This window comes from Buteo buteo, chromosome 10 (genome assembly GCF_964188355.1).
Source record: "Buteo buteo chromosome 10, bButBut1.hap1.1, whole genome shotgun sequence".
Taxonomy (NCBI): domain Eukaryota; kingdom Metazoa; phylum Chordata; class Aves; order Accipitriformes; family Accipitridae; genus Buteo; species Buteo buteo.
Genome location: NC_134180.1, coordinates 33,305,042 through 33,327,899, shown reverse-complemented (window position 1 = coordinate 33,327,899; position 22,858 = coordinate 33,305,042). Strand labels below are relative to the sequence as shown.

Here is a 22,858-nt window from a genome sequence, read left to right as displayed (position 1 = left end):
AGATGCAAAAAAGCCTAGCACATACAAAATTATTTCAGAAAACAGATGCTTAAAGCCCCTCCTTGATACAATGCCTAGAAAACACCATGAACCCTGACCTCCTCTACTTTCCCTTTAGAAAGGTATATTGTAAAACTAGTCTGTCTAGCAAGGCAGTTGAAACAAGAGCAACTGTTTGCTAGTCTCTGAAAATTAGTTATGACTGGCTGTGAAGAAGAGCCTTTGCTTTTCAGATCAATTTCAAAGTCTGAAGCCTAATTGTGAAAAGCAGCACTGGGTCCAGCCAAAGGGTCAAATAATCTTGTACATTGTCTCCAAACAGCAGCAATTGCAGATGCTCAGGGATGTATGTTTTCTGGGCTTTACACAAGATGCTCTTGAAATATAAATACCTGACTTTTTCAGGCTTGTCCAAAACAATAGAGGATCCCAGTGTTCCCCAAAGGTCAGTAAGGATTGCTGTCTGCCAGTGACATTAACAGTAGAAACTTCCATAGCCCCAGTGTGTTTTCAGTCCCTGGATGAGGATGCTACTGAAACTGTTCTCCACATGGTAGCACAGCACTAATTGTTTCACTAACATTTGTTTAAGATGACTGCCATTCAGCTGCTAGACACAGACTTATGGCTGCACAACATTTGAAAGCAGATCAAGTAGCAACTAGAGCATGCTTTAAGCTAGTTAACTAAACTTCTGCTTTTCCTCAATAGCACAAGATGTCTTCCTCCTCCTAAACCAGCCCAGGTACAGGAGTCAGGACCTGGAAGTCTATGTGACTTTCTTTGAAATATACAATGGAAAGGTAAGACTCTCTCCTTTTCTTTTTTTTTCTTTTTTCTTTTTTTTTTTTTTTAAATCTTGACTTGACTTCTTTGGTTGAATGTTTCATAAGTAGCTGAGTGAAACTTACCGGTTTCTATAGTTCTGTATAGTTTATTGTTCTCGGTGTGTTTGGAATTGAATTGGAAGGCTGTGTTAAAGGTGCTGTTTCTATATAGCTTTCTATAAAGACAGTGCAAAATGCTTCCAAGGAGACTTTGTTCAGATTTGCCTCAATCTTGCCTGAATATAGGTGTTTGACCTCTTGAATAAGAAGGCAAAGCTTCGAGTCCTGGAGGATGGCAAGCAGCAGGTCCAGGTTGTTGGTCTCCAAGAGAGACAAGTCAGCTGCGCTGAGGATGTCATCAGAATGATTGAGATGGGCAGTGCCTGCAGGTTTGGTGCTTTAAAACCAATAAGAAGAGTCATGTCCTGTTGTATCTCCATGTCTAGAAAAAATATATAATGTCTGTAGCTGGTGCTTTGAGACTTAAACAGAAGCTTGTTGGACCCAGTCATAGGCAGGCACTGAACAGCACCTCTGCATGAGTACAAGATGATGGCTACAGAATAAAGGGCTAGCAGGGATGGGTTTAGCCTGCCTTCCATAGAGAAGCTCAGAGTTCATGGTTCATATGCCCTCATGTAACTCCAAGAAGAGAGAAACTATTCACATGAGGAGATTGCTGCCCTGGTGCCACAGCCAAACTGAGCAGTCTGGCTGCTTTCTAGAAGTATCAGCTAGTTTGCAGGAGCACAAGTAGCTCCTTCTGGGCTTGCAAGATCAAGGAAGAGCATCAACCTACAGTTGCAAAAATGCTTTGGCTTAACTGCAGGCCAGACAAGGTATTCCAATGGCAATAAAAATGCTACATGTCATTCAGGGATCTTGTCTAAAGAATCTTTGAGAGCAGGTGCCAAGGGACAGCCATAGGCTTGGCTCATCATCCTGGCAGGAAGGCTGTGGTTGGGGCAACACTACCATCATACTGGTGTATTTAATCAGGAGCCAAAATCTGTATTACTATGTCTTATCTGTCTTGGTTAAGTTGCAACTGCTATGGAAACATTACTAGGCAAATGAGAACTCCTTGGCTTCTGTATTACACTGCATGTGCAGATATGCACATACTGAAAGCTCATTCAGCACTCTGCTCTGCATGCTTTTTTGGCTGACAGTTCAGCCAAGAACTGTTTAACATTTCAGACTTCTGCCTCACTTCAGGACAACCTCCCTCCCTTTCCCACAGCAGTAGGGACGCAGGTGGGACAGCGAGCCTGCCAGCCTTCTCAGAGAATAACTGACAGTGAAGGTCACAGAGAGGTTTATGGTAACTTATAAGACTCCAGTCTGTGCCTTGCAGTGATGGGGCAGGTGCAGTTGCACAGCAGAGGTAAAGTGCCAAGCTAGCTTGGCCAGAGAAGGGGATTTAACGTGACTGTAATGTGCTAGCACAGCTAAAGCTGTTTAGTGGGGAGCTTGGCTGAGCTTAGTGTGTAATGGCAGTTGCATTAAGGAGAATGACATGTGGCCTGCTCTGAGGCAGGTAGATGCAGTGCTAAAGGTATGTCTTGAAGCTCCAAATGCATGCAAGGCATTAGCAGTCAAAGGCATTCCTGTGTAGGCTGGCTGAGTTGAGCCAGGCAGATTAAATAGTCTTAAACCTTTATAACTGGAGTGCAGGTTCATATTCTTCACACTAGTCCTTCTGTGCTCTCATATCAGAGATAATTCCATAATTCATGCAAACTTGAGGTATTAATGTGTGGGATAAAACTGAGGAGGTCAAACAACTTAATGGCTGCAGGTCTTGTCTAGTGCTGTTGGGACCTCTTGTGTCTTCTGTGACACAGTTCTAAGGCTTGTTTTCATCTTTGCTGTAGGACATCTGGGCAGACTTTTGCAAACGCTAGCTCTTCACGGTCACACGCCTGCTTCCAAATCATACTACGCCAAAGAGGGAAACTGCTTGGCAAATTTTCCTTGGTGGACCTGGCAGGAAATGAGAGGGGTGCAGACACATCTAGTGCTGATCGGCAGACACGAATGGAAGGTGCAGAAATCAATAAGAGCTTGCTGGCTTTGAAGGTGAGCTATAGCTCTGGGAGCAAATAGTGCTAATCAACACATGGATTCTGTTCAACTCTGGGGTTATCTGTTTTGTTTCTTTCCAGTGCAAGGGAAAAGAACAGCCAAATAGATCCTAGTTTGGTATGTTAACAAACCTGAAAGTGGTGTATACTTTCATTTAGAATGTTTCCAGGAAAGCAGTGCAGTCTTGTCAAGCCAGGTGCTGGTACAGCCATTTCAAGCTTCAGGTTCTCTCTTTTTTTTTTATATGATGGATATACCAGCTGTCCTGTGACACTCAAATACCTGGAGTATATTTAAAAGGCTATGAAGTACTTCCAGAGCAAGAGATGATCATTCTCCAGACTGTTGGGTTTACCAGCAATTGGTAGTTGATAGCTTGCAGAGCTGTTAGAGAAGAGATGCAGATATTGCATTTACAAGACTTGTCTTTTCTTAGGAATGTATCCGAGCTTTAGGGCAGAACAAATCTCATACCCCTTTCCGGGAAAGCAAGCTGACCCAGGTGCTAAGAGACTCTTTCATAGGAACAAACTCAAGGACCTGTATGGTGAGTATGTGCATGATGCAAACATACACACTGCTTATGGGTTCTGCAATTTGACCAAACAGCTGCATGCTCTTCTTCTAGTGTGAGGGGACTTTGAAGTCAGAAATCTTCAGTTCTCAGCAAAAAAGACTTACAGTTTCCTCCTCCACTCACCCATGGTGACTGAGATCAAAAACTGGTGAGCTATGCCCAGCCCCAGTAGAAGCAGGGCTGCAGAAGTCGCTTTCATACAGTGAATCTACAGTAGAGCCCGGTGTGCTCCCAAAGGGCTTTGCTGACTGTGGAGGGTCCAGCACAGTGAGTGTACACAAAGCCAGTGGAAAGCTGGATACAGGGCCACTGGCATGTCCCCCAGAAGCTATAAAGAAAAATGGCCTTGACACAATGTTTCAACTCTGACCCTTTGCTCTAACATGTCCTAGCTGCCTGGTGAGACCTGTAGGACCATTAACATGAGCAAAAGTTAGATGTGGGAGTCACTGAGGTATTTTGTTCTGTTTGCAGATAGCAATGATTTCTCCAGGCATGAGTTCATGTGAATACACCTTAAACACACTGAGATACGCTGACAGGTAATGGCCTTTCTGACCTGGGGATTCTACTCTTGTTGCAGAAGGTGTTTTGGCTGCTTTTACTCTAACCAAAAGTTTTCTTGTCATTGCCTGTAACGGCAATTTGGAGGTTGGTTGTTAGGAACACATTGTCTTAGAGCTGTCTTATGAAACTAGCCTGGGTGTTCTCTGTGTGAGACATAATAGAGATTAAACACTGTGATTAATGTTCTTTCCTCAGAGGAGTCTCTCATGCTAGACTTCAAGCTGCCCTGTTTTCTGTGGTGTTTTGGTTTTGGTTTTATTTTTTTTGTAGGGAGTTTACTCTGTCCTGAATGATTACCCCCGTGCCTTTTACTTTTTGTAGTACTTTGGGTCTCATTTGTAAGTGGTGTGCCAAGAATGTGTCCCTGACATGGCCCTACAGATGACACAAAACACTTGGTGTTCTTGATGGACTTTGATATGAACTAATTAGGGTATGGCACCTTGGAGACTTTGTGCAAAATCTGAAGGACCTGGAGAACTCAAATGCCTCGAAGCGGAGGGTGGGAGTGTGTGTTTTGAGTGCCCCATGGCTGACCTTGGGTACCTGCAGGGTAAGGTAGATTTGCAGGGATTGAGTCCCAGGTTTCCCTGGGGGTTTTGCTGATACCTGGAACCCCTGTGACAGAGCAGTGAGTGCCTCCTGGTCTCTGCTGTACATGCTTCTACATCTCTCCAATGAGGTGACAAGTAAAAAGGTGACTGACTTTTGCTATAGGTTAACAAGATGACAATTGTACATTTCGGGTTTGGTAGCTTTCCTTCATTTAGTTCACAAAAGGCTGCTTGGTTCCTTCCTGGAAAGCACTCTGCTCTCTGAAAGGATGTATGGTAATTCATGTCATAAGCATTTGGGACCACTGAATCTTGACAGATTCCCAGCTTTGGTTCGGATTGAAGTTACATTTATTTTCTTCGGGTGGAAGTCATTCCTGCTCACCTGAAAGTACAGGACAAAATGCAACATCTGACTTACTGTGCTTCAGTAAGATTCCAGTCCTGAGTTGGGCCTATTGGATTCTTAGCCAGTGCACAAGGAAAGTTCAAGCTATAAGAAAGCAGGTATTAGGCTAAAACTCACTGGAAATATGAAGCTGATGCTAGTAACTGGAATGAAATGCCCAGCTGGTATCTGATATCTACCTCTAGTACCATGTCATCAGCCATGGCTTTTATCCTTGTAGACCTATTCTGGCACAGTGGGTCTCTGGGAAAAATAAGTTTTACTCCTTTTCATACTAAGTTCTCCTAGTTGGTCATGACAGACCAAGCTGACATGTGGAAGACAGCTTCTGTGAAAGGCACTGCTGGCAATTAGCATTGTGTACTTGGACATTTCCCTCCAGGAGAGGTCCTAGATTGGGCATGGAGACAAACATCTCTCAGCTTTCCTTCCCACAGCCCTCTGGGGTTTCTGCCCCTGTGAGCTTGTTCTGGGGGTGGTAATGTGCAACTTTTTAAGTGTAGGTGAATGTTTCTTGCTGAGCACTGATTGATTGCAGTAGCTGTTTTGTGATGCTGTAGCCCAAAAACTGCTGGAAGAAGAGTTTGAGTGACAAATCTTCTTGTTGCAGAGTGAAAGAGCTCAGCCCTCATAATGGAGGTGGTGAAACACAGAATCAGATGGAGACTGAGAATGAGGAAACAGAGACCAGTGGAGAAGGCTCAGGTCACAATGTACGTGTGTGTTGTGGACTGAACAGATCTTAAAGCTGGGAACAACTTGCTGTTCTTACTTGGGCTGTTTCTTGCAGCTCTCCAAGGATGAGGAGGAAGATCTCTCTCCCCACATGTTCAACTTTCGTGAGGCTATGACTCAAATTAGTGAACGGGAGGAGAAGGTTGTGGAACAGCTTAGAGAACTGAGACAGGTAGGTGGAAGAGGCAAGCCCAGCCCAGGCTGCCTTCTACATGTTGATAGCACCTTGCCTTGTCTGAGCCAAGTGCTGCTGGGTAGGCTGTGGGCTGTACTGCAAGATGCTGTCAGTGGTGTTTATCCTCACTGCCAACTTTTTCCTGTTGTTTCCTGCCCTGCTGGTTAAACTGGGGCATTTCAGTGCTTGTGGCCAGCTGGTCCCCCTTCCCCTCCAACTAGCAACCTCTACTTGCTGCTAATGAGCACTGAGTGGTACTGGTCTGTAGAAGCTTAGCTCTAAGTGCCAGATTTGAAGAAACTAATTGAATTTCCAGAAAGTCAATTTCTCATCACTGTTATCCTTGTAAATATAGAGAATGATGACTGAACTTGACTACCTCTTGGGAATCACGGAGCAACCAGACTATGATATCGAGACCTTTGTGAGCAGCGCTAACCTCTTTGTAGAGGCAAGCTCAAGAAAATTTCTTGGTGTCAGAGGTATGTTAGTGCCTGTCTCCAACTAGCACTGTCGCTAATGTTTTTTTCAAAGACCTGAAAGTAACACCAGCATACCTGTGGGGGTTTGAGCACCCAGTTCTTCTGCATAGCTTACAGTTTGGATCACTTTCCTAGGTGATCATAGGGAAAGATCTGAGATGTCCTATTGTCTGCACTTTCCAAAGTAAAATTTTGGCTAGTAACTTCCACTTGCTTTGCACCTGCCATATAAAACTGCCTTCCCTTGAGCAGAATGCAACATCTACCAAGAGCAGATGAGTTGAAGTATGTTTGGCTAGTTGGTTATATAGTTTACCTTTTGCCTTGGCCAAAAACCAGAATTTGAGAAACAGGTCCCAGTGCCACATTCTAGGGATTCTTAGGGGTGTGCCCACTGTTTCCACTCCTGTTTTCATGGATATCAGGCCTTAATACCTATCCACTTATAACAAGGGTCTGCCAGATATATACTCAGATGCCACGTCTGCCAGCACCTGCATTTGGCATGCCTTTGCCTTAGTATAGGGTATTACTGTATGTGCAACAAAATCCTTCCAACTGTTCAGTTCTGACCCAGTTTGGAGACTTCCCAGCTCTGTACAGGAGGATGTGGGCTGCCTGTTCCCTGAGCACTGCCTGCCTGCCTTTGGACCATGCTGGTTGAAGTGGTGGTAGAGAGGCAGCAAGGCAGATGTAGGAACTTGGCTGACACATGGCAATGGAGTGCTGGGTAGGTAGACTGCCTGACTAGGACAGGGGAAGCTACACTGGTAACTTACTTTTCTGCCATTGTTGCCATAACTTGGGCTTTGATTGCTACTTGAGCCATTACAGCTGGCATAGTCTTTGCCTCAAAAACAGGGCTGTGAGGCTTTATTTTAATGAGGCTGAAAACTGTGGCATCAAAATGAACTGTTAACATGAAAGAGTGACTTTTTTCTTAAACAGCCCTGACTGTCCTCCCACCTCAAATGCAGCCTGATAGCTGTATCCCTCCATTCACCATGGAGGGGTGGTGACAAGACAGTAAGAGTAAATGCCCTGCTACCTTCTCTGCCTTATAGGCCAGGAAAATCTGGCCCTCTGGCATGGTTGGATTAGTGGTATCTCATTTGAACTGCAAACTGCAAGCTTGAAGCTGTTGATGAGTAGAAATGAACAAGTACAGCTGAAGAGCTTTGTGGGACCCAGCAGGATTTGATGTTGGCTGAGCAGTTCTTGCCCAGTTCACTTTCCTCTGTAGCCCTTGCAGAGCCCTGCTGAGGGGGACAGCTGGGCTGGGGAGTTCAGTTTCCAGGTCAGTCACCCTGTCACTGTCTTACTTCACAGAAACGTTGGATGCCCTGGGGGCTGCCATGCAACTGGAGGAGCAAGCCAGCAAGCAGATGAGGCGGCAGAGGCCTTAGTAAATACAGCAAAACCTGGTTCACAAGCAGTCTTCTGTATGTCTTGCATGTTTGTCAGTGGTTTGTCCAACTCCTATTTTAAATGTGGTAGAGCGTCTGCAGATCACGTGTGCCTGAGGGCAGTGAACATGGCAACCTCTCTCTCTTCATGGCCTGGTATTAGGGTACTCAGCAGAGTGATAGAAACACACCCCCTCCAAGGCTTGGGGAGGGGGACCTGAGAGTCTGCTAGATGTGTCTAGCATCTGGCCCTTTGCTAATGACAATGGTCTCCTCTAATAGAACTAGATACACATGTATAGTTTTCTAGTGTACATATAACCTTTCCAGATGTGTTTGCAACATCGCAAAACTGTTGCAAGTCTGGCTTTTCTAGAAAGAAAGTGGACTATATGTAACTGTAAAAAACCCCAGTATTTTAAGAAGTTTGATAAATAAATGTTCCTGGATTTAATTATCTTCTATCTCTAAAAAATATATTTCTTGCTGATATTGGTAAAGTCTAACAGCCCCTAAAGACTGGCTGGTGTTGTAGAGATAGGCTGATTTCTTGGATGAAGTTTCTTTTTAAAGTCTCTTAATTTTGAGATCCTGCCGGCTAGAACTTGCCTACCACAGGGGAACCTGGTTTAGAGGGTACCTACCCTGCACCTGAGCAAAGCTCAGCATGTAGTGAGTGGTTCAGCTCTTATGATATCAGGTAAGTAGGAGGGGCCCTGTGAGACACCCTTGTACCATTGGGGTTTACTTAGGCTTTGAAGGTAGCCCCAGGATGTTACTTCACATTTTTTCACATATATTTCCTGTGGCTAACATGCCACATTAAAATACACATGTTCAGTAGCCCAGCAAGATCTGTATTTGAGGGCAGAAGTGCAAAGCTGGCCACGGCTCAGGTGCAGCAAGGTGCTGCCATGGCCCTTGTGTGCAACCTGGGTCCAGGTGGCCCCATGCAACCTGTCCTCTGGGAAGGAGCAGGCAGAGGGGCAGGGTGGGGGAAGACAGATAGGAAGCATGTGTTGCTACCCTCTGTTTTCTGCTTGTTCAGCTCAGTCCAGGGCTTGTCTCTGAAAGGACAAGATAGGCCTGTGAGCTCTGGGTCCAGCAACACAGGATGCAGCTACACAAACATCAGATTACAAAGGGATCCTTTTACTGTTACTCCCTTTTTCCCTAGACCCCCACCCTAGTCTCCTACTTCCTGAGCTGCCTTCTACCCCTGAAAGTAAAGGATGTAATTTAACTGACAGTGCTCCCAGCTCTGCACATACCTCTGGACTGCATCCTTGCCATGTCTCTGGGGATGTCTACTATATTGGAGGCCAGTTCTTCAGCCTGGACTGGATCCATTTTTGTGTACCATGTCTCAGGACTGTCCTGGAAAAGGCAGCAAAAGAGTTAGGACCTTAATGGGATGTGGGCAAGCAGTGACAAGCAGCTAGAGATAGGATAATTCAACCCAGACAGGATCCTCCCCTACAGCTGGGGCGCTTTGTGATCAACAGTTTAGGTACTGGTGGGGCTGAGTGCTCTAAGGGCCTCTGAACTGTCAAAGCTGACTTGTACCTAGGCTCTGCCTGCATCACATTAAGATGGCACATCCAGAGTAAAAAGGCTGTTATGCCCTACTGAGTTTGGACTAAAGCAAGGCAGTCCTGTTCCACTTCAGATGGTACTTTATTATACTTGGATTATCTAGCCTTGCCTGGTGTCTTAGGGTGAGGGAGGATGGGCCTGAGTGCAAGGAAAAAAATGTTGCCTCTTGTTTGTTCCACCTTCCCTCACTGGACCTAGCATTGCTTACTAATCTGTATATCCACTAGGAGGATATAGAGATAGAGTCAGGAGAGACCTGATTTGGAGGAGCTCAGGTCACCTCTTGCTTCAATGGCCCTTCAGCTCACATTTGTGACATCACATTCCCACTGTCACAGAAGTAGCAGTAGTCTGAGATCCCTCCTTGCTCTGTCTTGGGGCTGAGTCAGAACAATTATCTTCCTGAATACTGAGACTGAAAGTGAATTCTTCTCAAAGGGTGGCTTTGTTTATTTCTGGGCTCTTGTGTAAGATTGGATTTCTTGTGAAAAGAAATACAGTCCCTACATCCCTGCAAAACAGACCAAGGTCCTAGGGCAACTAATAAACCCCATAAGGGAGGCAGGCTTACCATAAAGTGCTGGAACAGCGTGTGTCCTAGTGTCGTCTTTACGCACTCCTCCACAAAGGGAAATGTGTGGACAAAATACTGCAACAGAACAGAGTTGGTGTGTAAGGAGAAGGGATGTGAGTGTGTGCGTAGAGGGTAGAGCTGCATGGATGATGTGGCTCCATATAACCTGTGCCGCATACCAGTGAGTCCCTGACCCACCTCCTTTAGTGACAGTGCTACTGCTGGGACTTCATAAACACATCAAGAGAAAATTGTGGGTCCCTCCTCTCCCCCAGTGCCAGTTCCCACCTTCATTGACAAGAGAAGGGAGGGTGAAATGATGGCAGTGCAATAGTTGCTAGGGAGTTCATCCTCCTCTGCTGTCAGTGCCTGCTCAGAGGAAGGGTGCGCTGATCCTCTGCATTACCAGGTAGGTTTGTAAACCCTCTTTCACCCTGAGCAGCCTGGTTCTCAGCTATCACGCATTCAGCCCTTCCCATCAACTGACAGCATGGTCCTTCCCTTGTGACTGTTACGCAGGCAGAGCACTGTGCTGAGGCAGGCCAAAGCTCTTTACCCAGCACCAGCAGGAAAAAATGGGCTGCTTGTAATTCTGTGCTAGTGTCTTGCTTCAGGCAAATTGTCTTGGTTAGCCTCTTAGCTTTGTCTGTGCTTGCTGCAAGCCTGGGGGTAGAACAGAGGTGCGAGGGCCAACATTGGCTTCCCAGCACTCTGTGTGGTGGGTGGCAGGAGGGAGGCAGACAGGAGGGGAAATACAGCTCTTTCCTGAAGCAAGTGTCACTCCTGCCTCTGTGAATAAGCCTGTATCTGCTCTGCTTAGGTGTATTGGCTTTGTGTGGCGAGGTTTTGGTAGTGGGGTGGGGAGCATTACGGGGATGGCTTCTGTGAGAAGTTGCTGGAAGCTTCCCATGTGTCCAACAGAGCCAATACCAGCCGGCTCTAAGACGGACCTGTCACCGGCCAAGGCCAAGCCAATCAGCAATAGTGGTAGCGCCTCTGTAATAACATATTTAAGAAGGAAAAAAAGTTGCTGAGACAGACAGAAACAGCAGCTGGAGAGAGGAATGAGAACATGTAAGGCAAACAACCCTGCAGATACCAAGGTCAGTGAAGAAGGAGGGGGAGGAGGTGCTCCAGGCACTGGAGCAGAGATTCTTCTGCAGCCCGTGGGGAAGACCATGGTGAGGCAGGCTGTCCCCCTGCAGCCCAGGGAGGTCCACGGTGGAGCAGATCTCCACCTGCAGCCCAGGGAGGACCCCACGCTGGAGCAGGTGGGTGCCCAAAGGAGGCTGTGACCCTGTGGGAAGCCTGTGCTGGAGCAGGCTCCTGGCAGGACCTGCAGATCTGTGGAGAGAGGAGCCCACGGAGCAGGTTTTCTGGCAGGACTTGTGACCCCGTGGGGGACCCACACTGGAGCAGTGTGCTTCTGAAGGACTGCACGCTGTGGAAGGGACCCATGCTGGAGCAGTTTGTGAAGAACTGCAGCCCGTGGGAAGGACCCACATTGGAGAAGTTTGTGGAGGACTGCCTCCTGTGGGAGGGACCCCACACTGGAGCAGAGGAAGAGTGTGACGGGTCCTGCCCCTGAGGAGGATGAAGCAGCAGAAATAATATGTGATGAACTGACCGTAAACCCCATTCCCTGTCCCCCTGTGCCACTGGAGGGGGGTAGGTAGAGAATTTGGGAGTGAAGTTGTGCCTGGGAAGAAGGGTGGGGTGGGGGGGAGATGTTTTAAGATTTGGTTTTATTTCTCATTACCCTACTCTGGTTGATTGGTAATAAATTGAGTTAATTTTCCCCACGTTGAGTCTGTTTTGCCCGTCATGGTAATTGGTGAGTGATCTCTCCTGTCCTTATCTCGACTCATGAGCCCTTTGTTACATTTTCTCTCCCCTGTCCAGCTGATGAGGGGGGAGCAATAGAATGTCTCTGGTGGGCACCTGGCATTCAGCCAGGGTTAACCTGCCTCATTAGGGAAAAAAAAACAAACAGTGTAAGGAGCCTTTCTGCTCAGGTGCACAGGGAGCAGACCCTGTGCTATGATGTCCGCTGCCATGTACCACCATGCTTACCTCCAGGGAGATGCTGGCATGTCTCTGGCTGGCCACATGATCCAGGTTCCCCAGAGCAACCATCAGGCCATGTACCACTTTCAGCTGGATCAGTTCTTCAGCCACTTCTGCTGACTCCTTGGCTAATACACTGCAATGAGATAAGCCATCAGCCCCTACCCCATACGGGGGAAGAAGCACACAACAAATTGAGTCTGTGCCTCTTGGTGCAAGCCCAATGGAAAATGATGTGTTCCCACCCAGCCTTAGTGGCACCAACAGACAGGAAAGTCTCAAAATAAACAAGAAATGTTTGGCTGTGCACGGGATTAGCAATCATTTAACATGTGAGCTTGCTGAGAACCAGTTGTTTAACAATTGGCAGGAGCTTTCTGGTGTGTATTAAAGTCTAGCAAGTTTCTTTTGTGACCACAAAAACCCCAGGATTCAAACATCACTACCATTACTTCTGTGAGCACATCCCTGGAAGACTAGTATGTCTCCCCATCCACCAACCGCTTTCCGTCATCTGCTTTTGCAGGAAAAGTGTTCTGATAGCACTACCTTGTGGACATTGCAGGAAACTCTGAATGAACTGAATGAACCAATTTTAGCACACGCAGCTGAATTTCCTTAGGGATTCTGCGGTCAGTCATAGGCACTAGATTCTTCCATTGGGTGGCTGATGTTAAATAACAGTGTTTCACTGCTTGCTGTGGCTCCCAGCTATTTGGAGAATACAGTGGCCATGAGCAATATAGCACCCTTCAGCCCTGTGCTGTGGCAGGATTGCATACATTGCTTCCAGGCCTAGCCATAAAGGAGACACTGTGAAGGCACACAGGGGCGGAGCAGATGGGATTCCACATATCCCTATAAATAAAACTTCAAGCCAGCTCCAGAGTCAGTAGCAGGGAAGGTCTGAGCACTGCTACTTGCAGGCAGCAGCTCTACCCTATTCCTGAATACACCCCCCCATCTCTGAACAGTCTAGTACAAAGAGTCTTAGCAGAGCTGGGGTACTTAGAGAGCAGTGCCAGAGGTGAACGGGTCAATGTTCCCTGGGAGGAAAATCCCAGTCCTTTCCTACCCAAAGGAAGACACTTTTCTAAAGTCCCTTTTATGCTCCTGTAGATTTTCCTCCGGAGTTTCTTACCCAATGGCTTTTGCAGCAGCTGCCTGCTGAATATACACCAGCACAGGCTCCCTCAGGCAAAGTGCTGTTGGATCTGCATGAGGAACATTAGGAAGGTGAGAGTGATGCTTTGAAACACTTCTCAGATGTTAGAAGGGAGGGTAGGTGGCGTTACACTGCTAGCATAAAAGGAGGATGTTGTTTTTTCAGGAAAACCTGAAAACAGGAAACCCTGTGGCTATGTATCTATCATATGTAGTACCCTGTGAGGATCTGTGTGTGTGATGCCCATGGCAGCACAGCCACAGCTCAGAGAGCCTGGGCCACTGTGGCCTGCTCTGCTGAGTCGGGGGGAGGAAACACCTGGGGCTGGAACTGTTCACCGTCCTTGCCAGCAGACCTCAGCGGGTCTCTGGAGGCCTGTACGCTAGGGTTAGTGCTGCAGGCAATCACTGCCTCGACCCGGGCAGCCCTCGCTGGAGTGTCCCTCGCCTCAAGGGGCAGCCCCCTGCACCTCCTCCAGTATGAGTCAGGGCAATGGCTGAGCCTTGCAGGAGGAGACGAGGGAGCTTGGGAGAAACACCCCCCTGGTTGTCCTGGCAGGCCATGGCCTGCTGTGTACTCAGAGGCCACGGTCAGCTCTTTTACCTTTGGTGGTCTCATCACAGAAGGTAAATGCTTTCTTCCTGGGCGGCGTCAGTAATGCAACCAGGCCCTTCAGCAGGAGTGGCCGGACCTCGAGGGCCATGAGGGCCTTCAGCAGCTGGACGGCTGGAGGAGAGCGGAGCAGCTGTCAGCACCGGGACCTACTTGCATTTCGGATGTGTTTACGGTGAAACAAAAAATTGCGATTCCATTGTCACACCCACCCTACCAGCCAAGCGCTTCAGCTACTGTTTTGTAAAATCATTCTGTTTTTAACCAGATAAAAAGGCAGCTCCATCGAAATGGAGCCTCAAAAAATTCCTCGACACTCGTGCCTGTTCCTCTCCACGGAAATCTTTAGTAAAAGGCGAAAGATTTATACGATCTGAAGAGAAACCAGAGTATACCTATCTCTCCGCCCCCGGCACACCACATGCCGGCCCCAGGCCCCAAAAGTCAGGGCGACGGACAAACGCCCGCCCCATCCACCCGCTCTCGGCCCCGCGACCCCCGTCCCCGCCGGGGTCGCACCAGCGCCGCGGACCCGAACAGCTCGGACCGGCCGGCGGCGACGAACACCGGCGGGGCCGGGGCCGAGCCGCGGTGCATCCTGGGTATGCAAAGCAGCCGAATGCTAATGAGGCGGTGGGAGGAGCGGGCGGGGGCGGTGTTGCAAATACTCTGATGAAGAAATCAAAATGTAATCACACAGAAGAGTTAGGTTTGACTAAGTAAAATTGTGAAGCATAATGTATAGGATTGTTAAGTTTGAAATGTAGCCATAGAAACTTTAGGAACTGTGTTCTGTGTGACTGTAGGAACCTCAACGTTGTTCAAGTTTGGAACAGCTGACCAGAGAAACCTCACCAGGAAGATACTGGGTTTTCTATGTTTTGTCTTAAGAAACTAAGGAAACCGTCATGGACGCCAGTTATGCTGCTTGGAAACCCCCTTACCCTTCCCATCGCGATTTGAGTATCAAAGGTTCTAATCAGTAGAGCTAAGTGCAATTGACCACCGATTGTTTTTAAATAAGAATATTGATAAGGTTATATAATCAAAGGACCAATCATTATAAAGGTTAAATTTAAGAGCGAGCATAGTATGCATTTTTATGTAAAGAGCTTACGTAACAATGACCTGACAGAGAAAGTTTATAAGAACCGATGGATTTTGATACTAAGTCGGACACGCCTTTGGAGGAGCGATCCCCCGTGTCCCCAGCGCTGCAGTAAACGAAGTGCCTGCTTCTCAACGTCACCTCGGTGTTAAGGAGGTTTTATTCTGGATTTCGGTAACAGCGGCACGGACGAGCCCGAGGGGCGAGGTCAGCTCTGCCGCCACCGAAACCGCGAGGGTTGGTCTTACCGCCCCCACTGCCACACCGTGAACTGCCACCTAAATCCTCACCTCCCCTTACCCACCACTTGTTCTGTTTTTAACCACGCAAAAGATAGCTCCACCGAAATGGAGCCTCAAAAAATTCCTCGACACTCGTGCCTGTTCCTCTCCACGGAAATCTTTAGTAAAAGGCGAAAGATTTATACGATCTGAAGAGAAACCAGAGTATAATCCCCACCTTCCACCCGCCCACCTGCCTTCCGCCGGCTGCCGCCCCACAGCACACGCCGACCCGGACCCGGACCCGGACCCGAACCCCGCCGCATCACCCGGCCCGACACCAGCCCCCGCGGCTACCGGCACCCCCGGCTCGGCCCGAGCCCGCCGGCCACGCCGGCTCGGGGCGGCGGCGTCCAGCGGGGCCGGCACGGCGCCCACCCGCGCTGCACCACGGGTATGCTAATCGGAGCCGCGCTGATGAGCCGCATGCTAACGAGGCGGCCCGCCCCGCCCCTCCCCCGGCGGGAGGGGGCGGAGGGGAGGCAGCGCGGGGCGGGGCCGGGGCGGCGCCCGGTAGGGAACCGGGTGGCCTGGCCGGGGCAGAGCGGAACGGAACGGAGCGGGCCGGGCCGGGCCGGGCTGGGCAGGGGACCCCGCGACGCCCGGCTCGGGGCGGGGAGAGGCCGCCATACGCTCCCCCCGCCGCCGCGGACCGGAGCTCGGCGGCGACGGGGGGGCGGCCGAGCCCCGCGCACGGCGCTGAGCCCCGGGCGGTAGCGGCCGGGCCCGCCCAGGAGCCCCGCGGCGCCAAGAGCGGCGGCCCGGGCGGGGCTGGAGCGCCGGGGACAGCGCTGCGGGGCCGGGCCCCAGCGAACCGCTTCTCCCGGAGCCCGAACCGCCGCCCGGCAGCGGCCCCGCTGCACCGCCCGGCCCGGGACAAGGGGCGGCCCGAGGCCCCCCCGCCCGCTCCCCTCTTGACCGGACACGGGTAGCGAGGCGGCCGCCCCCGGCGGGGTTAGGGTCGGTGCGAGCAGGCCCGAGCAGTAGATCCCCCGCTGCCGTCAGCCGGGTCGGACCGGAGTCAGCACCACTGCGCGCACTGAAGAAGCCTTGATAGCTTGTTCACGGTGGACTCCCAAAACAGCGGCGGTAGTTTTTGTATGTTATTTGCTTTGTTCTATTTTTAACCAGATAAGAGATAGCTCCACCGAAATGGAGCCTCAAAAAATTTCTCGACACTCGTGCCTGTTCCTCTCCACGGAAATCTTTAGTAAAAGGCGAAAGATTTATGCGATCTGAAGAGAAACCAGAGTATGCCTAGTTTTCTCCCCGCAGACACGCCACCTCCGGTTGTCCCTCCGTAGGACACGGCGACCCCTGCCCGGTCCCGCCACCCCCGTTCGCCCCCCTCCTTCTCGGCGGCGCACATGGGCACAGCCCCGCGCCCGGACCCCAGCGGCCCGGCGGGAGCTGCGGATGCGGACATCATTACCGGGGCCGCGCCGCCGGTGCGCGGTGCACCCTGGGTATGCAAATAAGATGAATGCTAGTGAGCCGCATGCTAATGAGACGTTCACAGCCCGCAGCGCCGAGCACGGCCGTAGTCCTGGGGGCTTTGGGGGGGCTCCCCACCGCCCTTCCCTATGCCCCCACCTCACTTGCCCAGGCCAGCCCCAGCCTGCCGCTGACCCCCTCAGCCACTGCCCAGGGTGGCTCGACTGGTTCTACCTTCATACTGGACCTCCAGGTGCACCGAGGACAGCACGCCCAGCACAGGCTCCACAAGGACAGAGGGTACCTCTCCCACCACGTCCTGGGGAGAAAAGGGCAGAGTGACAGGGACAGTCTTCACAGAGTAGTCTGGGTTGTCCTCCTCCAGGCACTGGGGCTGCCCACTGTAGCCCCCAACGCCAGGGAGACCGGCACAGGACAGGGAAGCTAATGCTGCCCTTTCGCCCCCAGCGAGGCCCACTGCCCACCTGCATGCACCTGAGCGTCTGCAGAGCCAGCTGCTGGGCGCGGGGGGAGGCGCACGGCAGAACAGCAATGAGGCCTTTGTAGACTTGATTCTGGTACTTGGGATTGCTGTGGCCCAAAGAGTCCAGCAGAACCTGCACATCTTCTTGAGCCTCTGCTGAGTTGGAAGTGGCCAAGAACTCAGTGAGGGATTGCACCCCTGTGCAGAGAAAGAGACGCCATGGCATGTGCCTGGATGAGTCTGGGTCACCCATCTCAGCTGTTTCAGTCTCACCCCCGAGAGAACCCAGCATTACATCCCACTCAAAGGGTGGCTTGACGAACGGAAGCCAGGAAAAAAGTTCTTTGTCCTTGTCAGGAGCCACAGCACCAACTGGAAAACCAGTTGGCAAAATTCTCAGCTGGAGTATGTGGCCAAGGCCCTTCTGTGGGTGTTTATACAAGCAGAGAGTCCGGCACTGGGATGCCAACAGAGCTGCTATGGATCCCTCTGCTGATCCTGCCGCTTCATCTCTCTTGGAGGAAGCTGTGATGGCAGGTATCGCCCCATAGCCTCCAACGGGTAATCTGAACTACAGAATATCTAATGGGGTTTGGCTTCTACTGCCCAGGAGAAAAAAAACAGAAGAAAAAAATGTTGTAATGCTCTTTCAAAAGATACAAGCTGCAAAACCCTCCCATCCCCAGAGGGGAAGTCTGGGAAAGTCTGCAGTAGGTGAACACTGCAGGTAAGAATGGAAACTGTTTTGTGGTTTTAACTGGAGCAGTTGCAACCAGCAGGATAGCAATATCGCATCAAAAGAAATGACTGTAAAGAAAGCGAGCTCATTAAAAACTGAGAGGGGATGAAATGCAACCACTCAACAATAGCTGAGACTCTGAACTCCTTCTAGCCAGAGAAACGCTGCGGCAATCTGCCATCCGGCAGGTGGAGGGAAGGGAGTGGTTCAGCGAGGCAAGCAGCCCTGGGGGCCAGAGGTCAGGGAGAACATCTTTGCCTGAATTAGGAAAAAGCACAGATGGACATGCCACCTACCGTAGCTTTCACAAATGAGCTCCTTATACTTCCTGCCAGCATCTGCAACGAGCTGCAGCAGCTTTACAGACTCCCTTTTGTCCTCTTCTTTCAGGTGGTTCAGCCCTAGTATTTCCAGGAGAATCAAGACACCTCCAATCTCCAGAAATTCAATAATGTATCTGCGTCTGCAAGGATAGGGGGAACAAAGCCAAAAGTGTCACCTGCCTTGGAGCCCATCTTCCTCTGTCAGCACGCCGTGCTCCTGGGAACCATCACGTCCTGCCTCGCTGCGGCAGGTGCCCGGGCAGGGAACACAAGGAGGCTCAGCCTGGAGCGCAAAGGCAGATGCCTCCTGGCAGCATGCTTTGCTGCCAGCAGGTCACCAGCTCCTATTTTACCATGTGCTACATTTTAGATATTGAACCACAGGCAGAGAAGGCCCTGTCTCTGCACTCAGACTCTCACCATGCACCTTCCACATTGTGCCAGTGACCCGGTGGCTCTGGAGACATGCACAAGCAGTGGATTTGGTTTTGAGAGCATTTGAAATTCCTACCACAAGCCTCACTGGGGCCTGCCTTGCCTGAAACGCTTACACAGCCATCGCAAAAGATGGCCAAAGAGTTGTTATTTTCTTTATCTGCTCTCCCCCTCATCCTTGTGTGCCTTCCCCATGGCACCTCTCACACAGTGACATTCTATACTCACCCACTTGCAGCAGACAGGAAGATGCCAATGGACTTGAGCAGCTTGTCAAGGCATGTGCTGTACATGTAGCTGTTTGACAAGGCTAAGGAGAGATTTACAGACCATCATGGTGTCCCCCAGGCTGCCTTTGACAATCTGAAGGTCTGAACTGGGTACTCTCTCTGCAAGAAAGCATGGACCTTCCTGTCACAGACAGGCAGAGGCAGCATGCTCATCCCAATATGAGAAAACCCACTAGTTCTAGGTCCCTGAGACAGGTTACATGGCTTTCCCTTCAGTTCCACCTTTAGATAGCCAGCTTTTTTTGAACCCTGCAGAACATGGCTGGGTATGGATGTCTCCATACAGAAGCTGATTCTTTAAACAAATTTTTGGTAGAGAACTTTGCCTTCCTCTCCATCCCACTACCACACACCATCTCCAGCTGTCCAAGGAAACAGATACGTCATTCTGAGCCATGCGGTTAGGCGAGCCAGAAACAAGCTGGCTCCCTGGGAGAACTCCAGCTCCAGCTCTGGTTCTGTCTTGCCATTGTTGCTTTCAATGAAGTTGTCCAGGATGCGGCTTCGAGCAACTTTGTGGGCACTATCCCATTCCTGCAAGAAAACCATGAGCTTCCTGATGGCTTCCTGCTCTTTGACAGAAGTCATGATCTCTTCTGCCTGGAGAAAAGTGAGAAAGAAGTTAAAAAAGGGCTTTGAAGATAGAATAAGTCTGTACCAAGGAATTACCACCAGAATCACATTTAAAATCTCTGGCAAATAATATTAAAATACTTACTAGCCATTAATTTAATCTCATTTTCCTTTATACTCATTTCATAGATAGGAAAATTGAAGCAAAAGGAATGTTCCTGGTGTGTCTGAAGCTGCAAAATGAATCTGTGACAGACTTGAGATTATTTTCCAGGGCAGGTGGCTTCACCACAGGAGCTCCCTTCTCTGCTCTGTTAATAAAGTCATTTTGATGTTACCCATTACCCCAGCCTTGGTTTCTCGCTAGCCTCATGATATGAACACTGCATCTCATATCTGACCTGCCAGAGAATAAATAGGGTGAAATGAGAGCACAAATAGGTATGGATTTATGGGGAGTGACAGGGTCAAGGGGGCTGTAAATGCCTGTTAGCACAGCAGTGCAGCATGCCCTCACTCACGTGATGGAGTGATAGTCATTTGGACAGGGCCCACGTCCACTCCAGGAAGATATGCTTGGCCTTGGCAGCAGGAGAGTGCTTTGGGACCCTTTGGAATGACAGACATCCGCTCTGTTTTTTTCTTACCTAATTTCTATGGCATGTTTTTAAACAATCTAAGAAAACCTGAAATTATAAGAACTATAGGCAAGAAGACAGAAGCTCCAGAAACATCCCTTGCCAGCACTTCCTTCCATCCCTTCACACAGGTGTTAAATAAAGCAATCTGTATTTTGCCAAATTTCTTTGTCACACTTTTAGCTCAGTACGATATCCCCTATTCCAGCTTGACAAAAGTGAAGGTGCACTTAGTAGGGGGATGAAACGTCAGAGGATTAAGCTCTCTGTTCGTTCAGGTAGGTGAGAATTCCACTGACATGTATGCATTTGGCCAATCTCAAGGAGCCTCACAGTTAAACATCAGTATCTGTGTATATACACAGATGCAGAAAGAGGGACAAGGTCACAGACAGCTGCATTTACACAGGTGTGTTGTCCTCCACCAAGCTGTATCAGCAAGCCTGAGGATAGGAAAGGAATTCATGCCTTGCCTAATATAGTTCTTGGCCTTTCTACATAAGAAAAGCACCATTTTATATTTTATTTAAAGTGTGGTTTAAGAGAAAAAAAGTTAAAATGATACAAAATCTTTGGGTTTCAGAATAAGAAGTTTCCTTCAATGTAATACAAGTTGCTAAGATTACCAATTTCCTATCTACAAAGTTCTTAAGCCTTTTCTCCTAGAATCTGGACGAAAATTCCAAATCAGTTCCAGAATATTCCCAAGACACCTGCTCAAAAGTAACTTTCTATTACTATTATCTCAACTAGACTGAAAACAATGACCAAGAGGTGAACATGTACCTCTGCCTGAAAACAAACAAACGAAGTCTTCAAAAAGCTGGCTAAGAAACAACATTTGAGAATTAAGATGAGATAAAATTTCATTTGGGAATTAACGGTCTGTGCTCTGTAAGGAGTCTGTGTCCTTGGCAGGGCGTTTTCAGGATCTCCTTTGCGGGGAAGCAGGTTTAAAATAAATCCATTTTCCCAAAATAGTTGTGATTGAAAATGTTATTAGCCATAACAAATGTTAGTGCTGACAGGAGAATGGCCTGTTAGGGGCCTCTGGTGAAACAGTCAAGTGAAAGTCATATTTCACATTATTGCGAGCATTTTCCTGTGATTTACAGAATATTTGTGAAACATTACTTGCAAGGCATATGATTGATATTGAGAGAACAGCTAGTGTGTAGGGGGAATCTGTATTTCACAGAGACTGTTTGCATGAAATTTACAGTCCCATAAAGTGCTCCTCTGTCCTCAACAGAGATCTAGTTAAAAGAACTTTACAGTCTGAAACATCCCAAAATTGATTCTAAATTAACATTTCCATATTTATGTTTAAGATGCTGGTGGTGTAATGCTATCCTATTTTTATTATAAAGCTGCAGTAACCCCCTGCTATTCAGAAGTACCAGCACCAGCCCCTGGACGTGAGGATTTTAGTGATACAAAGGGCTTGTCTGTGAATCAATGGCGAAAAAAAGAGAAGAGTTTGAAACAATGATCACACAAGGCTTCTGAGGATACAGCGGTATCTGTCCCTGGCTGCTATAATAACAGCATCTGCTGATGTAGTAGTATTTAAGCCGACATTGCAAAGTACCCTGAAAATGTACATGAGTATTTTTATTATGACCAGCTTACATATGGGAACATACAGACACAGGGAAGTTAAATGACTTGCCTGAGTTGTTTGTCAGTGCTAGCATCAGCACGTAACTCCTATTTGTTGGCTTGAAACTCTGCTCTCAACTGTGCTGGGCTGCCACCCCAGTCCATTGGACCTAATAATCAAAACAAGGCTTGATCAGGGCAGTGCTTTATTCCTGCCAAGAAAAACACAAGTGATTTAGGAACTGGCTCTGGCAATTCAGCAGTTTTTTACATCCAGAGTGCTGCTAAATCATCAGATTGAGATCAAAAGGCAGACTGGTGCTATGTCAGCCTCAGTCTGAGTGTGAGGTGCCAGGGACTGGTAGCCTTGGACTCGTGGAAGGACAGAGTGATGGTGACTTGGTGTTACCTTTGCATCTTGCAATATCAAGGTTGTGCCCAGCCTCAAGCAAAACTTACAGCTTCTGTTTCCCTAGCAGGTTTCACCCTCCCCTGGCATAACTCAAGTCCCCCACAACTGTCCTCACACACAATGCACCTTCCTCAGTGTACACCAATGTCTTCTACCCAGCCCCTATCAACCCATAGTCCCACTGGCCCCTCTCTCACCTACATGTCCTGCCTCCCAGCCCCACTGTTAAGCCCAGCCCCAAACCTAGCCCCTGCACTCCCCTCACGCCCAGCCAGGCCCTGCAGACCCCGACATCCCTCCCAGCTCCTACACCCCTAATCCACTGCAACCTCAACATTCCCTGCCCTAGGCCCAACCATCCCGCCAGGCCTGATCCAGTCCAATCACAGGCCCTGTGCTCCCCCACACCCCAAAACCCACCCCAGGCCCTACAGTCCCTCACACGCTCCCTGACCTCAGTGCCCACCTCAGCCCGCGCGTCCGTCCCCCTGTACCCAAACACCCAGCTCAGGACCAACAACCCCCCTCAGCCTCCAAGCCCACCTTATCCCCCAGTCCCCCTGACTGCGACCCCCACTCCAAGCCCTACAATTCCCCTCATCCCGACCCCCCAGGTCCTACAACCCGCCCAAACCGCAGCGCCCACCTCAGCCCCTCACTCCCTCTCACCTTCCCCCAGGGGGCGGATACCCCGCAGGATAACTG

At 49.3% G+C, this 22,858-nt stretch overlaps 2 protein-coding genes and 3 non-coding genes across 6 annotated transcripts in view; 1 reads left to right on the top strand and 4 right to left on the bottom strand.

The window, feature by feature from the left end:
- The window catches only part of KIF2C (kinesin family member 2C), a 19,842-nt gene extending 11,030 nt beyond the window's left edge, over positions 1-8,812 (top strand). Inside the window, exons 13-22 of one of the 2 annotated variants that reach the window (XM_075039299.1) lie at positions 712-803; positions 1,074-1,216; positions 2,705-2,909; positions 3,352-3,462; positions 3,967-4,034; positions 5,633-5,735; positions 5,813-5,929; positions 6,288-6,414; positions 7,744-7,856; positions 8,409-8,812. In XM_075039299.1, the coding sequence (XP_074895400.1) occupies positions 712-803; positions 1,074-1,216; positions 2,705-2,909; positions 3,352-3,462; positions 3,967-4,034; positions 5,633-5,735; positions 5,813-5,929; positions 6,288-6,414; positions 7,744-7,820 (1,043 nt within the window). In that variant the 3' untranslated portion in view covers positions 7,821-7,856; positions 8,409-8,812. The other variant, XM_075039298.1, reaches the window with a different exon arrangement.
- On the bottom strand, positions 4,359-22,858 carry ARMH1 (armadillo like helical domain containing 1). The gene is made up of 13 exons (XM_075039300.1): positions 22,823-22,858; positions 21,808-21,953; positions 19,311-19,524; positions 18,867-18,935; positions 18,177-18,343; positions 17,143-17,339; positions 16,892-16,976; positions 13,826-13,948; positions 13,199-13,271; positions 12,064-12,193; positions 9,988-10,065; positions 9,092-9,197; positions 4,359-4,998 (listed from the first exon to the last, which is right to left on the bottom strand). The coding sequence occupies exons 3-13, from the start codon at positions 19,514-19,516 to the stop codon at positions 4,985-4,987; spliced, it is 1,248 nt and encodes a 415-aa protein (XP_074895401.1). The 5' UTR covers positions 19,517-19,524; positions 21,808-21,953; positions 22,823-22,858; the 3' UTR covers positions 4,359-4,984.
- LOC142036184 (U5 spliceosomal RNA) lies at positions 14,113-14,227 on the bottom strand. Its single transcript, XR_012652114.1, has one exon. It is a non-coding gene; the product is annotated as a U5 spliceosomal RNA (small nuclear RNA).
- LOC142036185 (U5 spliceosomal RNA) lies at positions 15,278-15,392 on the bottom strand. Its single transcript, XR_012652115.1, has one exon. It is a non-coding gene; the product is annotated as a U5 spliceosomal RNA (small nuclear RNA).
- Positions 16,364-16,478, bottom strand: LOC142036162 (U5 spliceosomal RNA). The gene has a single exon (XR_012652093.1). It is a non-coding gene; the product is annotated as a U5 spliceosomal RNA (small nuclear RNA).

What these genes read in the sequence shown, in the direction of transcription:
- ARMH1 (XM_075039300.1), bottom strand. Translation starts at nt 19,516, where the DNA reads ATGACTTCTGTCAAAGAGCAGGAAGCCATCAGGAAGCTCATGGTTTTC. An exon ending in GCTCATTTGTGAAAGCTACG is followed by an intron (nt 17,340 to 18,176) that starts GTAGGTGGCATG and finishes TTCTCTGCACAG; the next exon opens with GGGTGCAATCCCTCACTGAG. An exon ending in AGACGCTCAGGTGCATGCAG is followed by an intron (nt 16,977 to 17,142) that starts GTGGGCAGTGGG and finishes TTTTCTCCCCAG; the next exon opens with GACGTGGTGGGAGAGGTACC.